This window comes from Perca flavescens, chromosome 7 (genome assembly GCF_004354835.1).
Source record: "Perca flavescens isolate YP-PL-M2 chromosome 7, PFLA_1.0, whole genome shotgun sequence".
Taxonomy (NCBI): Eukaryota; Metazoa; Chordata; class Actinopteri; order Perciformes; family Percidae; genus Perca; species Perca flavescens.
In genome coordinates, this window is record NC_041337.1 from 25,922,298 (window position 1) to 25,937,199 (window position 14,902).

Below are 14,902 nucleotides of genomic sequence, written 5' to 3' on the forward strand. Positions count from 1 at the left end.
GAAATCTAAAATGCAGAGAACTCAAAGTAAAGTCTCCTCTGAAGTATTGTAGGAGGTTTTCTAGAAAACATTTCCATAATTTTGTATCTATTTTGTATTCTGTCCTCCACCCCCCTTTCATTCACCAGGTTAGTCCCTTTGGTATTATGATTTATTAAAAGACATCTGAGACAGAGCCATTGATGAATGAGTTTTGAGTAGTTTTCATGATGTTAACTCCACAACATCAAAAAACTAAAGTGTTCTAACTCCTAAAAGACAAAGTTTGACTAACCTCTTTCCATCAATGGCTCAGACAATTGTTAACAAACCTAACTACTATAAGCCACTTCATGATAACTGTATAATTATGTGATTTGTCTCCATACTGTCATTTATTATATTATTGGAGATTTACTTCTAAAAGAAATCAGACCATACCCTGAAGTTTTATTGTTGCATAATACTTTATCTTTGTTACATATTTGAATAGTAACTACAATGAAATCAAAGGGCTGACATAGCTGTTAGTGGATATGATATGCAATGCGGTTTATTCAGTTTTGGAAATAGGAAGGGCAAATCGCTGCATTTTGGACATTAATTACATCTAACTGTTCAGTGTTTTCCATTATAATTCTACATCCATGGTGAAATTGAATAACAACATCAAGCCTATTCTATATTACATGTTCTCTCTAAATGTAATTCCTGTCTCTTTTTCTTTCTTCTTTGTGCAATTTAGCAACTTTTTATGAGATAACTTTCAAGCATTCAATTTTGGCCCACATATGAGTTAATTAACAACTCTAATAAAAGAATGTCTTTATCAAATAAAGTGTAATTTCTGTAATGGGATTTTAGGGTTTATAAGAACCAAATTAGATGTTGTTGATTAAAAAAAGACTTTCTTATTCAGCGAAATTCCCTAGACAAATTGTATCACAATAGAGCAAGAAATGTTTTGTATAGACCTCCAATCTTTCAAACCTAATGAAGAGAACCCTACTTTCATGCATTCTTGTTTCAAATGAAGTGACTATATATATATATATATATATATATATATATATACTTGGTAGCTAATGTTCCAAAAATAATGGATAATTCACATTAATCATATGCCATTAAAAACCTATTAAATCACCAAATGTACGCAAACCTCTGGAAAAGCTATTTGAATGAGCTTTTGAGCTTTTAACCAAATTCACTGCAGTTTGTATTTATCCGTATATATTTTGAGGTGTAGTGTTCAAGAAAGTTTTCACGATCATTGCTTTATCTCTTCTTGAAATACTAAGATCAGAGTTTAGTCCAATGGCATATTTACAACTATCTTTTTATTAAAAGTTGAGGACTGCAGTTTTAGCATACCTGTTAAGGCAGGATTATAACATATTAACATATTATAACATATTTTAAAAATGAAACATGAAACATTTGGAACTATCTTGTTATCTGAAAAACATTTAAGCAATACATCTAGGTCCAGTATTACACAGGCATTGGTGAGATATATCACTTCAATCTTTGATTTTCAAAAAACAACTTAAATTTGTTCATAGATAAATATTAAAATTAGACACAAACCATTTATTTCATATAAAAAAATCTGAATCTGAATATATGTGGGTTAAAATTGTATGCAAACCAATGTGCTTATCCAGCATCAACACATTCTCACACTTTGCATAAATTATGATTTAAATTAAAAACCTACATTCCCCAAATTTAATATATATGTCTTTCTTTGTTCTGCTCTCTTTAGGACACAAAAAACAACAGCACCCATGACTTGTCACGCAGCCCTCAAAGCCTCAGTGACACCGGCTACTCCTCTGATGGCATCTCCAGCTCCCACAGTGAAATCACAGGTCTAATCCAAGAAGAGGAGATGAAGCTAAGTGAGAGGGGGATCAGTGGGCGTGGCTCCCCACCAAGCCCTTCTGAAATTACAAAGCTAGAAAGCTCCATGAGGCCTTTGCTGGAGAAGAGCCTTTCTGAAGAGAAGGTGGACAGAAGGGGAAGGAAGCACAGAGACTTGGATGACAGAGGGAAGCAGCGGCCACGCTCCCTTTCAATTCCACCAGATGCATACGACTCTGATGAGGAACTAGAAGATATACTAGAGGAAGAAGAAGATGGAGGAGACTGGGAGGGTAAACGGAAGGAAGGGAAGGAGGAGAAAAATGGTAAGAAAAAGAAGGAAAAAGAGGCTGAGCCCACAGAGATGACAGATGAGGAGTTCATGAGGAGACAAATTATGGAGATGAGCGCTGATGAAGAAAATGAGGAGGAGGAAGAGATGGAGGAAGAGGAAGATGAGGAAGATGAAGGATATGGCTACCAGAAACCCAAGAAAAGCCACCATAAACACATAATCTCTGACTCAGGGAAAGAGAAAAGACGTCTTCAGCACCACTCCAGCAGTTTCGAGGAGGAAACTAAGAGCTCTACCGATGTTTATAAAGGCTCATTGGAGGAGGGTGAGGAAGATGTGATGGCATCACAAGGTGGCTTGAGGCGCTTCAAAACTATTGAACTAAATAACACCAATAGCTACAACCGAGACATGGAGCTGGGCAATGAAAATGACTTGAGCCTTGATCGTGAACCAGAATTAGAGATGGAGAGCCTGACAGGATCTCCCGAGGAGCGTTCTCGGGGTGACTACTCCTCCACTCTGCCAGCCACTTCATCCTCATATGGCTCAGGCCAGTCTCCTACTTCCATCTCATCAATGGAGGAGGACAGTGATAGTAGCCCCAGCAGGAGGCAAAGGCTGGAAGAGGCCAAGCAGCAGAGGAAAGCACGTCACCGCTCCCATGGCCCTCTCCTTCCCACCATTGAAGACTCTTCAGAAGAGGACGAGCTGAGAGAGGAAGAAGAACTTCTGAGAGAGCAGGAGAAGATGAGGGAGGTGGAACAACAGAGAATAAGGAGCACAGCACGAAAGACCAAGAGGGATAAGGAGGAGCTGAGGGCTCAGAGACGCAGAGAGAGGTCCAAGACACCACCTAGTAATCTCTCACCCATTGAGGATGCTTCTCCTACAGAAGAGCTGAGACAAGCTGCAGAAATGGAAGAGCTCCATCGTTCTTCTGCTTCTGAATATTCCCCTCAGAGTCTGGACTCAGAGGCTGAGGGATACGAGTCCAAACTTTACAAGTCAGGTAGTGAATACAACCTGCCTACCTTTATGTCTCTCTACTCACCAGTAGAGAAATCATCAACTACTTCAACCACCACAGCACCATCTTCAACTTCAAAACCGTTAAAGAGCGCTGAGGAGGTTTATGAGGAGATGATGAGGAAGGCAGAGATGCTTCAGAAACAACAGCAGCAACAGCAGCAACATGGAAGACATGGGCAGTACTACGAGGAGGATGTTAATGGACAAGGTTATGATGACGAGTATGAATATGAACAAGATCAGGTAGGATATGACAATGAGGCAGCAGAGACAGAAACAGATATTTATGAGGAGATCCGACAAACATCTCAGAACATCACCAAAATGCAGCAGGCCACAGATGAGCAAGTAGAGATTGAGATTGAAAGCTCCTACCCAGACGAACAGCTCCTAGACACAGGCTCAGCCTTTGCTAAGCTTTTGGAGCAAAGCAATGCTCTACTTACTCCAGGGACCAGCCCCACCCAGATCTCAGCTCCTGTCTCCTTTGCTGAGACTGGAGGACGGATTCCTGATGTCCGAGTGACACAGCACTTCTTTTCAAAGGATGGACACAAAGACAGGATCAAAACCCAAGCAGGAAAGAATGGAATAACTCCAGCAGTGGCTGCCACAACTATTGCAGCTTATGGCGTTTATGCCAGAGATGCAGTAACTATTTCTCAGACTAGTTCAAGCCACACTATGACGTCTACTCAGTCTGGTATATATGGCCGGCACATGGCAAGTCCTGCCACATCTTCAGCTACAGTCTCAAGTGTATGCAGCAAAATTGCAGAGATTACCCAGGCCTACAGTCAAAGAGAAGTGATCACCAGAAGGGTAGGGGAGACCAGGGATGTGCGAGACAGCTCAACATCTTCCACTGAGAGAATTATTGAGCCACGTTCTCCCAAGTATACTACTTATTACAGGAGTACCAGTCCTCCTCTTTCTCCATCACCACCACCACAGAGTCCAACCCGTTCACCTTCCAGGAGAAATACAGCTGAGTTCTCTACACAGACTTTCAGTTCAGCATTACGAATGTCAGAGTCAGCTGGCTCTGGGCCTACATCACCAGTGACAGCTCAGGGAACCCAAACTTCACATCGATCAGTTTCCCCACGGCTCTATCGTCAGCAGTCTTCCCAGGATACCCCATACTCCCCACCTCCAAGCCCAGCTAGGCCAATGACAGTCAACACTGCTACTTCTCCCCTGTCTTCACCTACCCGATTTAGCCGGCAATCAACATTTGACAATTACTCCCCATGTGGCAGCCCTCCAGACACGCCACCTTACCAACAGTCTCCTACACGTAGCTTCTATCAAACACAAAGAGTTGAGAAAGTAAATGTGGGAACAAGTATGGTCACCACAGCCAGCACTTACACCAGAGGGTCCATGTCAATGGACAACATCTCTCTCTGTCGAATATCTACTGTCCCAGGCACTTCTAGGGTAGAGCAGGGCCATATGATTCAAGGTGGAAGTGTTGTGGACCTCAGAACAGCCACCAAACCAGCTCCTATTATCATGACTGACCAGGGAATGGATCTTACCTCCTTGGCAAGTGAAAGCAGGAAATACCATGGTGGATCAGAGGGTAGTAGACATTCAACAATTGTGCAGCCATTGATTATGAACCTGAACACCCAGGAGATCACTACACCAACCACTGTGAGTGTCACTGTGGCTGCTTCCATGTTCATGACCCAGCCCAAACAGCCAGCAGTCTATGGTGATCCACATCAAAACAGAGTAGATCTGGGTCAGGGCATGGGTTCGGCTGTGTGTCTTTCCCAGAACAAAGCACCAATGTCACCTCCAACTGACCCAACAATACCAAAAATTGATGCCAAACTGGAAGACCTCAGTATCCAACAGAGAGAGCTACAAATACAGCAAGATAAGTTACAGAAGCAACAACAGCTCCTTGAACAGCAGTTGCAGCAACATCATCAGATGCAACATCAACAGCAACAGGCATCTGCTTTGGCCAGGTACAGCCTTACTGGCCAGATCTCACCTTTACTGAAAAAAGATTTGCTAGTCAGTCAGAGTAGTGCTGCCTCAGCAGTGGTCAGTGCTGTATCACCAGTCATTAACCCTGAGCTGTATGGCACTGGTCCCATTGAGCTGAAAGGGAAGCCCAGTCCTCCTGGTGTGATATCAGGAGGTAAATTACCACATAGCATGGTAGTACAGATGGATGGAGAGCCAGAGCAGGCCAGGGCAGTGACTCAGCTAATGAAGGTGGAAGAAGGACAGGATGCTATGGATCTGACAGGAGGCCAAATTAAACCTGATAACCAACCAGCTTGCTGTGATGTTGTTTATCGACTTCCATTCGGTGGAAGCTGTGTTGGGGGTGAGAAAGAGGGCATAAGGCCTCCATCTGCCCCACCTCTCACCTATGAGTCTGACCAAGAAAGACAACCTGGAGGGTACCATGAATATCCAGTGGATGAAGGCAAGGCCTACACATTACCTTTCCCTGGTAGGCTTCAGCCTTCGATGTCTGATACAAACCTAGCTGAAGCAGGGCTTCAGTCCTACCATTCTAAACTAGAACCACACATCCAAGCTTCAGGAGATCTTGCCATAGATCTAACTGCTATGAAACAGGGTTATGGAGGATATATGGGGATGCAGTATGGCTCCTATACAGATTTACGGCATGGAGGGGACATCACAGCCCAAACACTGCCTATAAGGAGATATAATTCCTTGTCTAACATCAGTTCAGACTATGGCTACTCTGCTCGTGACATTGCTAGCTTCCAAGAAGCTAACTTGGCTCAGTACAGTGCTACAACTGCCAGGGAGATCAGCCGCATGTGTGCAGCACTCAATTCCATAGATCGATATGGAAGCAATCCAGACTTGATGCAGTTTGGTAGTTTGGGCAGAGGAACCGGGCCTGGGGCCTCCAGACTTGCAGCAGGTCTTGGCATGAGACAAAACCTCCTATTTGGACTAGATGGGAAGCCAATCTCCCATAGTCAAGCACTAACCAACCTTATCAATGCCAGGCAGGCCAGTCTCAGAGCCATGTACCCTGCTGCTATTAGGTCGTCTGATGGGATGATCTACTCCACCATTCAGACCCCCATCGCTTCTACACTTCCCATCACAACTCAGCCTGCCTCTGTTCTTCGCCCACTACTGAGGGGGGTCTACAGACCATACCCCTCTGCCAACATGACACCTGTGCCCCTATCCAGTCTTAGCAGACTTCCAATGAGCGCCAGAATACCCTTAACTGGACAAGCTCCAGTCCGTTACCCAGCACCAGGTCTTCTCCAAACAATGTCAACCACTGCCACTACTGCTGGTGCTGCAACAACTTCAGCACCAATAGGTGCCCCAGTGTCTGTTTCCATGACAACTACTAGTTCTACAGTCCAGGATAAACCAGTGTATCTCGGTAAAGGTGCATCCTCATCAACAGAGGTCACCCCAGTACAAGGAACAGTCATACCAATGGACCCACAACAGCAGCCAATAAACCTGTCCCAGGCCCACCTGAACAGTCAACAGCAACAGCAACAGCAACAATTGACAACTGCTCAGCAGCCCCAACAGCCTCCTCCAGCAGCCCATGCCTACCCACCATCAGCTTCTTCACACACTCACGGCTACACCCAACCTCCAGTCGGCCCATCTGGCCCCACTAGTGGCTTACCCATTCCAGGGGGACTTCCTCCCTTCCCTCCACCAGGTGCCATACACAAGGAAGGTGAAACTGAGGCAGACAGGCTGCATCGGCAGCAGGAGCAACTTCTGCAGATGGAGAGGGAGCGTGTGGAGCTGGAGAAACTCCGGCAACTGCGCCTACAAGAGGAGCTGGAACGAGAAAGGATAGAGCTGAAGCTGCACAGGGAGAAGGAGCAGATGCTGGTGCAGAGAGAGTTGCATGAGCTGCAGAACATCAAGGAACAGGTAGAGGGAGAAACAGGAGGCAGATTGGAGAGTTTTATAGTTGGTGTCTTGTTTCATGTTTTGTGGTTGTCGGTTTTGCTATGGATGTTGGTTTGTGTTTTGTTGTTTTTGTGGTGGTGTTGTTTGTGGTGTATCTTATTGTGTTGTTATCATTTTACATCATTTAAATTGTTTTGTTCTTTCAGTGTCACATCTTTGATGTGCAACCAGTAAATTGACTTGCAAGATACAGTGCATCATTCCCTGAAATATCTTTTTTAAGCAAACAAATTCTATATACAGTATAAAATACATGCATGTATGCAATGCACGTTTCCTATCAATTCCTCAAAGAAGTACATGTAACAAACTGTGACGGATTAATTGAAGATTTGTTGCCAGTGAGACCATTAAATATCTCTTCAGAAGATTGTATTAAAATTCTGTCATTGTTAGTGAAAACGTTATTTAATGTAATGATTGATGGCTTTGTTCAAAGAAATGTTTGCATCCAGACAGCCTTACAAAAATATAGTTTTATAGTCTGCATGCTATGTAGTTCACTTTACTGGGCATTTACTATATATGAAGTGTGCATGAACATGCCTGTAGTATGTATGTGTGATAGAAACTAATGATGCTCAGATTTGGGCTTCATGTGCCATTTTGTTGGTTTGATTTATATGCAAAAGAAATATGAATCCCTTTATGTTGTATTCGTCTAATATAGCAAGTACACATTTGAATATACCACTTTACTCAGCTCCTAATAACCTTGTGCAGATGTTTTAACAGTTAAAAGAAGGGCTAACATGACAATTTTCTTCTTTTTTGATAGAACAAGCAATTGAAAATCTTTCAAGTTAACTCGGTTAAACAGGTGTGGAAGCCTTCCTTAATGAGAATGAACTAGAGATGGAATGTTTAATATGCATCTCATAACCTACAGTGTAAGCGGGAAAAAATCCTTTTTTGCACTAGCTTGTCATTTATGCAACAAAGAAAATGCATTACATATTTTCTTATGAGAATTATATGACTGGCACCAGCAATAACCAGTACATGCTGCACTTCATTTATGTTGCGCTTCCATTATTGTTTTTTGCAATATGTAAAGGGTTTGACTAACTTGGAACCATTTTTAAAACTAACCCATCAACACAAGAATAACTCCATGTCACATTCAGTGTCAGGAGTCTTTGATCATATTTTATAAAACCAGATGTGCCAAAACTCAACAACCTTGTCCTCTTCTGTCTTTATTGTCTCTCTCTCTCTCTCTCTCTCTCTCTCTCTCTCTCTCTCTCTCTCTCTCTGTTTCTCTCTTTTTTCATCTTTTTTTCCATAATTTATTGTTCTTGTTTGATAATTTATTCTCCGCTCAACCCATCCACTCTTACCTCTCTCTTGTGCTACGCTTCTCCATATTTATTTTTTTGTCTTGTACACTATCTCTGTGTTTTGGCCGATGTGTGCTTCTTTCTGTTCCACCAACATTTTGTTAGGTTCTACAGCAGCAGCAACAAGAACGCGAGAAACAACTTGTTCTCCAGAGGGAGCAGTTGGCCCAGCAGAAGTCCCAGCTAGACCAGATCCAATCTTTACAGAATCAGCTCCAGCAGCAGCTTGTAGAGCAGAAGAGACAGAAAACAGCTGCAGCTCAGGTAAGGGAAGTGAAGGAACACTTGCAAATGGCTTTTAAGTGATGTGACATACTGTATGCTACTTATCGGTTGGTATTGAGGATTGATGTTGTAGAAGTCAGTTCTTAGGCAGCAGAGGCAGAAAATGTAGGGCATAGAGAGTGCGAAAGTACAGCATGCTTCGAGGAGCTATCACTAATACATTTTTGGCCTGCTTGACACCTGTCTACACATGCCAGGACTTACCTACCTGAAACAAATTTTTCTATGGTATATTTTCTAAAGCATAATTGCTCTCAAAAGGTTCATTAAAGCATTTAGCTGCAGCTGTAGTTCCAATGAGACAACCTGTAGGGGGACCGAAGCGGGAAAAGTTACATAGTGTTGCTTTAAGCCACAAACATATTTTGACAACTTGTGAATTAACTGGTCTGGCAAAGAAAGACTTGCTTATAAATCAATTGTGCATGAAGCTTGAAGTTCAGTGCGCAAAATAATCATAATGTGCTTTCTAAAAATGATCACTGTAATTGTTAACTGAATTGACTTCTCAAGCTACAACTCATAATGTTTCTATGTACGTCTGCACTCAGCAAATTATTTTATGGACCACTATGATTGTATTATGGGGGGCAATATGCAAAGCCTTTTCAGTCTCAATTGAATCAATAATGGGTGACAACTGACAACGTCGTTAAAAAAATCTTTTTTCTTTTCTTTAGATGGGCTCCCGTTCTCTCCCCAACTCCTCGTCAGAGATGTGCTTGAGGAGCCAGCAGGAACACATGGAGACCAGGAGCAACATGAGGAAACACAGCTCAATGACCAGGCTGAGCAGGGACAGCTTGGACGGAGACGGCGTGGTGTTTTACGGCTCCCCTCGCAGGATCGTGGACAGTTGTGTGCAGACGGACGATGAAGACAGAGAGGAGAGGTAGAGATGTGTGTGTGTGTGTGCGTGCGTGCGTGCGTGCGTGCGTGCGTGCGTGTGTGCGTGCATGTGTGTGTATTAGGCAAGAATTACCTTGAGAGTTATCCTATTTACTGAGATGCCGATGCAGGCTTTATGAATAATTTATAAACAATTTCGCACAGACTAAAGATGTCACATTTCTTAGAGTTTCAGAGGCATAAAGCATTGTGCAACACAAACAGGTGATACGACATCCAGTATTGGTAAATGTTCAAACTTGTCAGACTTGTTTCTACGTTTTTCTATGATATGTGTTTCTATGTTAGCACTTTATAATACATCTATTTTAATATGATTGTACATATGCTTGTACATTGCACATTGTGTTTTTCCTTCTACTCTTCCCTCCATCACCAGGTACATGATGCGTCATCGCACTAGAAGACGTGGTCGTAGTGTTGACTGCTCCGTCCAGACGGATGATGACGAGGACAAGGCTGAGACTGAGCAGCCGGTCCGCCGAAGACGTTCACGTTTCTCCCGGCACACTGAGTCCAGCAGCACTGCCACCACGTCCACCACAACCACTGACACCAAGAGTGACACTCCCAAGATGGTGTCCTCCAGTATCGCCATTCAGACCATTAGGGAAATGTCTTGCCAGACGGAAGTGGAGCACCTAGGAAGAGTTTCCCCGGCAATCCATGTGACAGTACCAGACCCAAATAAAGTAGAGATTGTGCACTACATCTCCGGGCCTGAGCGGACCCAAAAAGGACAGTCTCTAGCATGCCAGACTGACCAGGAAGCCCAGTCACAGGGTGTTGTAGCTCCCCAGCTCAGTGTCCCAACCACGGTCAGTCCATATTCTTCTTCTACCAGTACCGGTACACAACAATCTGGTTCTGTCGACCACCTGACCCAGCAGCGCCAGCAGCAGCACATTGCAGCAAACGCAGCCAAGTTTGAGCGACGCCGCCCCGACCCACTTGACATCAACTACCAGCCTCATAACCACCTCCACAATGAGTCCATCTCCAGCATTATCCGGCAGCAGCAGACCCCCAAATCCCCACAAGTCCTCTACTCCCCTGTCTCCCCGATGTCCCCTCACCGCCTGCTGGAAACATCTCTTTCCAGTGAGAGGCTGAACAAGGCCCATGTCACACCTCAGCAGAAGTCCTACACAGCCGAGTCCCCCCAGAGACACCCCTCTATGCCCCGACCCATCAAGAGCACCCAGAGGTCCATGTCAGACCCCAAGTCCCTCAGCCCCACCACAGACGAGCACACCAAGGCCAGGCTGTCCCTCTACCAACAACAAGCACTCCAGAGCCAGGTAAAGTCACTCAAACCATGCTGACACACGTATTAGCACACAATGAAAGCAATAAAAATTGATTCAGGGCACACTTAAATATTTGATTCAATTTGATTAAAAAAACACCTCTTGAGACCTGCACTCAAAATAACGTGTAGAACAAAATATCTTTTGGACTACACACAACACCTCAGCAATATTTCAGCTGTAAGCCATCCTCAGTGTAAAAATCAAAGCAACAACTTGATGGTATCTTACTGTATGTAGCCAAAGTGGTTATAGAGCATCGCATCACTAACAATTATGTTAAAAAGAAAGTGTTCAGATTAACAGTAAAAAAAATAATCACTGTCAACTGTCATCATCACAGCTGCACAACCACTGATATTGAACACAATTTGGTAGTGTTGCTTAGAGTTTTGATGGAATTGATGCATCTGCCACACTACCAAACAGATTGTGTGTGTTGCTCTCTATAGCTTCATGCTAATGCTAGTAATGCTGCCTAATGCCACCGTCAAAGAGAGGTCAGATGTTCAGGGCCTTTTTGCAGTAAATCATGTGACAAAATATTGATCACAATAATACATACAATAAAATACATTTGATAAACCAATATAGAAATATCATCAACGGAATACAAAAAACTGATTATTAGGCAAAATGTAAAACCTTGGGCAGGGCCCCAGCAAAGGTTCACACAGTCATTATCTTTGCTCTAGTCAATAGTTTGACTCACTTTGATGTTGTTCAGTGGGGTCAAAACTTGCCAAAGGCATCAATACTGAATGGCATTTATATAACTTTAATTGAAATCATTCCTTTTATTCCACTTAGCCCCTGTTTTTATTTTGTGAGTGCTATGAAGTTTTTACGTGAATGTTATGATGACTAATTCCCTTTGTTTTGGATTTTTCAGATGTTACAGTTTTGTTTTCTATGTTCTTTAGGGCATAGAGTCTTTAAGTCTATCCAATCCCCAATTTGAAACAAGTGACACCTACTCTTATGAAACAATAGCTGCCACAAAATTGAGCTAAAGTGGAATCCACTGTTATGCTTTCTTGAGGTTATTATAGAAACCTCTGGTGAAGGAAGGTGTTCAACAGCTTGCCTATTAACTAACTCAATTTGATACTAAACTAGGTATCTAGTGAATGTTTCTGCCTGTTATTTTACTTCCTATAGATGTATTATGATAGGACAGTCTGACGTTCCCTCTCATATTCATTAGCATATTTAATATCTCTGTTTAACTGTGATTTGTGGATCTACTTGCATTGGATAATGGCACAAGTGACTGCCAATCATTTCCATTAATAAGTAGTTCAATGTCATAATGCTTACAAACCAGGAGCAATAACTCTCAAAAATTGAACCTGTATGCTTTACCCTTCTTACAGGGTACACGGCAGGTGGCAGAGTGCTCTAACAATACATATTTTGGAGTGAATGACTTCATTCCTTAAGAACAATTCAAAAATATCCAATTGAAAGCTAGAGAATGAATACTTAATAATAATGATGATCCTGGTTTATAGAGCACTTTTTAAAACAGAAGTTGCAATATGCACAAGGCAGCAAATTAAAATCTTGTTAATGATCAACTTTTAGGTAACAAAAGACAGTGATATAAAAAGAGTGCCTATAAAAAGAAGAAATAAAGAAGCAGTTTATGGCCAAAGATACTTGATATGTTTTGTTACCAAATCTTATGCAAGCCTATAGTACTGATGTAGGATGTGCATTGGATTTGAGTCACCCAATTAAAAAGCATAGTCCCATCAGGACTAATCCACTTCCACATCATTGGCTGGTGGCTTGCAGTGTCTGCAGCATATGGCAATATAAACAAAACAAAGCTGCTCTACGACCTGCATATAAAATGACTTAAATTATTTTAAAACTTCTTTTCTTAAGAATGGTCCACCTTCCCTCAAAATGATTGACTTATAGCAGTTTTTATGTGAATGTTGTGATGAACAACCCCTTTGTTATGTATAGATGTTTAAAATGGCACCGTATTTTCTCGCCTTTTCTTCTGAGGTGTTGGGAGTATGTTTTTACTGCCCACGTGCTAAGATTTTATGATTAATAAGTCCCAACAGGGATTTTTTTTATGTTGCCACCCCCACACAGATTGACATGATAAACAACACACTGTGTTATCTATATACAAATTAAAAATGCAGTTAACATGTTTGATAGGGAAGGGAAGATATAGTATTTACATATTAAAAAAACAAAGATGAACCAACAATCATTCAGATTTTCATGTAATTCATGATATTGTTTAGCCATGGAGAAACATTGACTCCTGAACAAGATAAAAGTGCTTGGCTGGTTTGAACTATATTTGGTATTTTTTAGTTCCATATTGTACAGTCAAATTATAAAGCTAAAATAATATTCAAATACACTGAAATTTCTGTCTTTTGTTCTTTCTTTCTTTTTTCCTGGAGTTTCAGTTTGCAGCATGATGCTATCAGAAACAATCCAATAGTAATTTGGAAACATTCAATATGTGGAAAATGTACAAAACCTCTGTGTCTGCTTTATTCTGTACAGTATACCTGCCTAAGTGGTAGTACCCCGTTTTGTCTTCAGAACAGCATGAATTCAAAATTAATGGATTCAACAGGGTGTTGGTAACATCCTTTATGGCTTTAAATCCATACAGACTCAATAGCATTTTCTATATATTGGCCATAAATTCATTGCTGCCAACCTCTCGATCCAGTAGATTTATTCCTTGACAGTTGCAAGGCGATTCATTTCCAAAATTTGTTTAACTAAGCCTTTCTATTCATACAAATGCCATACAGTCACACTCAGTATGAAGCAGACCAAGACCCACCGCCTGCAGTGAACCCAGCCTTTAAAAGATAATTGGTTTGGTCATTCCCTCACATCCTTCTGAATATAAAATATTTTACCCAACATTTTGAATGAAAGGAAAGTGTACTCAGTATTACAGTACATAATATGGGACAGATAGTTGTGTTTGACATGCTAACTTAGTTGAATCACAAAATCCTTAAAGTGCTCATATTGTGCTTTTTGGCTTTTCCCCTTTCCTTTATTGTGTTATATATATCTTTTTGTGCACATTATAGGTTTACAAAGTGAAAAAGCCCTATTCCATCTTCCAGAGAAAACACTGTTCACAAACTGCTCCAAACAGCTCTATTGTAGTCAAGCCTTTACTTCTGTGACGAACGTGCGTCACTTTGTAACACACGTTATAATGCTTGCCCTAGCTGCTAACGTGCTCGTCCTCTGCAACTGACAAGCTGCGACCCCCACAAAGATGGAACAGAAGTGAGATGTCTCACTCTGTAGCTAAAACAGAGAGCTTAACACACAGGGTGAAAAGAGGAGCTGCAGCAATGTGCAAACCAACCATCCAACCATGGTTGCAATGTGCAGTACAACAAATATATGGTGTTTTCTGAAAATTAAACCACATAAACCTATTCTGATACAACCTCTAAATACAATTATGAACCTGAAAATGAATATAATATGAGCACTTTAACCAACAACCCATCAACATGTTTCCAAAAAGTTGTTTGCATTAGATGTTGATTAGCAGAATACTGCACCACAATTGGAACTAATTTTAATACTTTTGTATGTCCTCTAATACAAACTCCACTCTTGTTTCCTGTTGTTCTTGTGTCTGTGTCTATATGTGTCTCCTTTCTCTCTCTTGTTTATCCCTGTCGCTGCGTCCTGCGTCTTTTTTTTGTTTCTTGACCTTTTTATCTTTTTGAGTTTTCCTCCCTGCTCTTCCTCCTGTTCTATTCATCTGTTGTGCACACACCGTCTGTCCTCCCATCTCCTTCAACTTTCTCCTCCCTCTATGATCCCTCTCAATGGATCTCCTTCTACCACTTCTAAATTATCTCCTTTGTCTCTTACCCTCCCATGTCCCTGTCCATCTC

At 41.9% G+C, this 14,902-nt stretch overlaps 1 protein-coding gene across 1 annotated transcript in view; it reads left to right on the plus strand.

The window, feature by feature from the left end:
* bsna (bassoon presynaptic cytomatrix protein a) overlaps positions 1–14,902 on the plus strand; it is a 131,247-nt gene that overhangs the window by 84,330 nt on the left and 32,015 nt on the right. The window contains exons 4-7 of the mRNA XM_028582620.1: positions 1,748–7,099; positions 8,584–8,742; positions 9,444–9,655; positions 10,052–10,973. Coding sequence (XP_028438421.1) covers positions 1,748–7,099; positions 8,584–8,742; positions 9,444–9,655; positions 10,052–10,973 — 6,645 coding nt within the window. The remainder of the gene's footprint in view (positions 1–1,747; positions 7,100–8,583; positions 8,743–9,443; positions 9,656–10,051; positions 10,974–14,902) is intronic.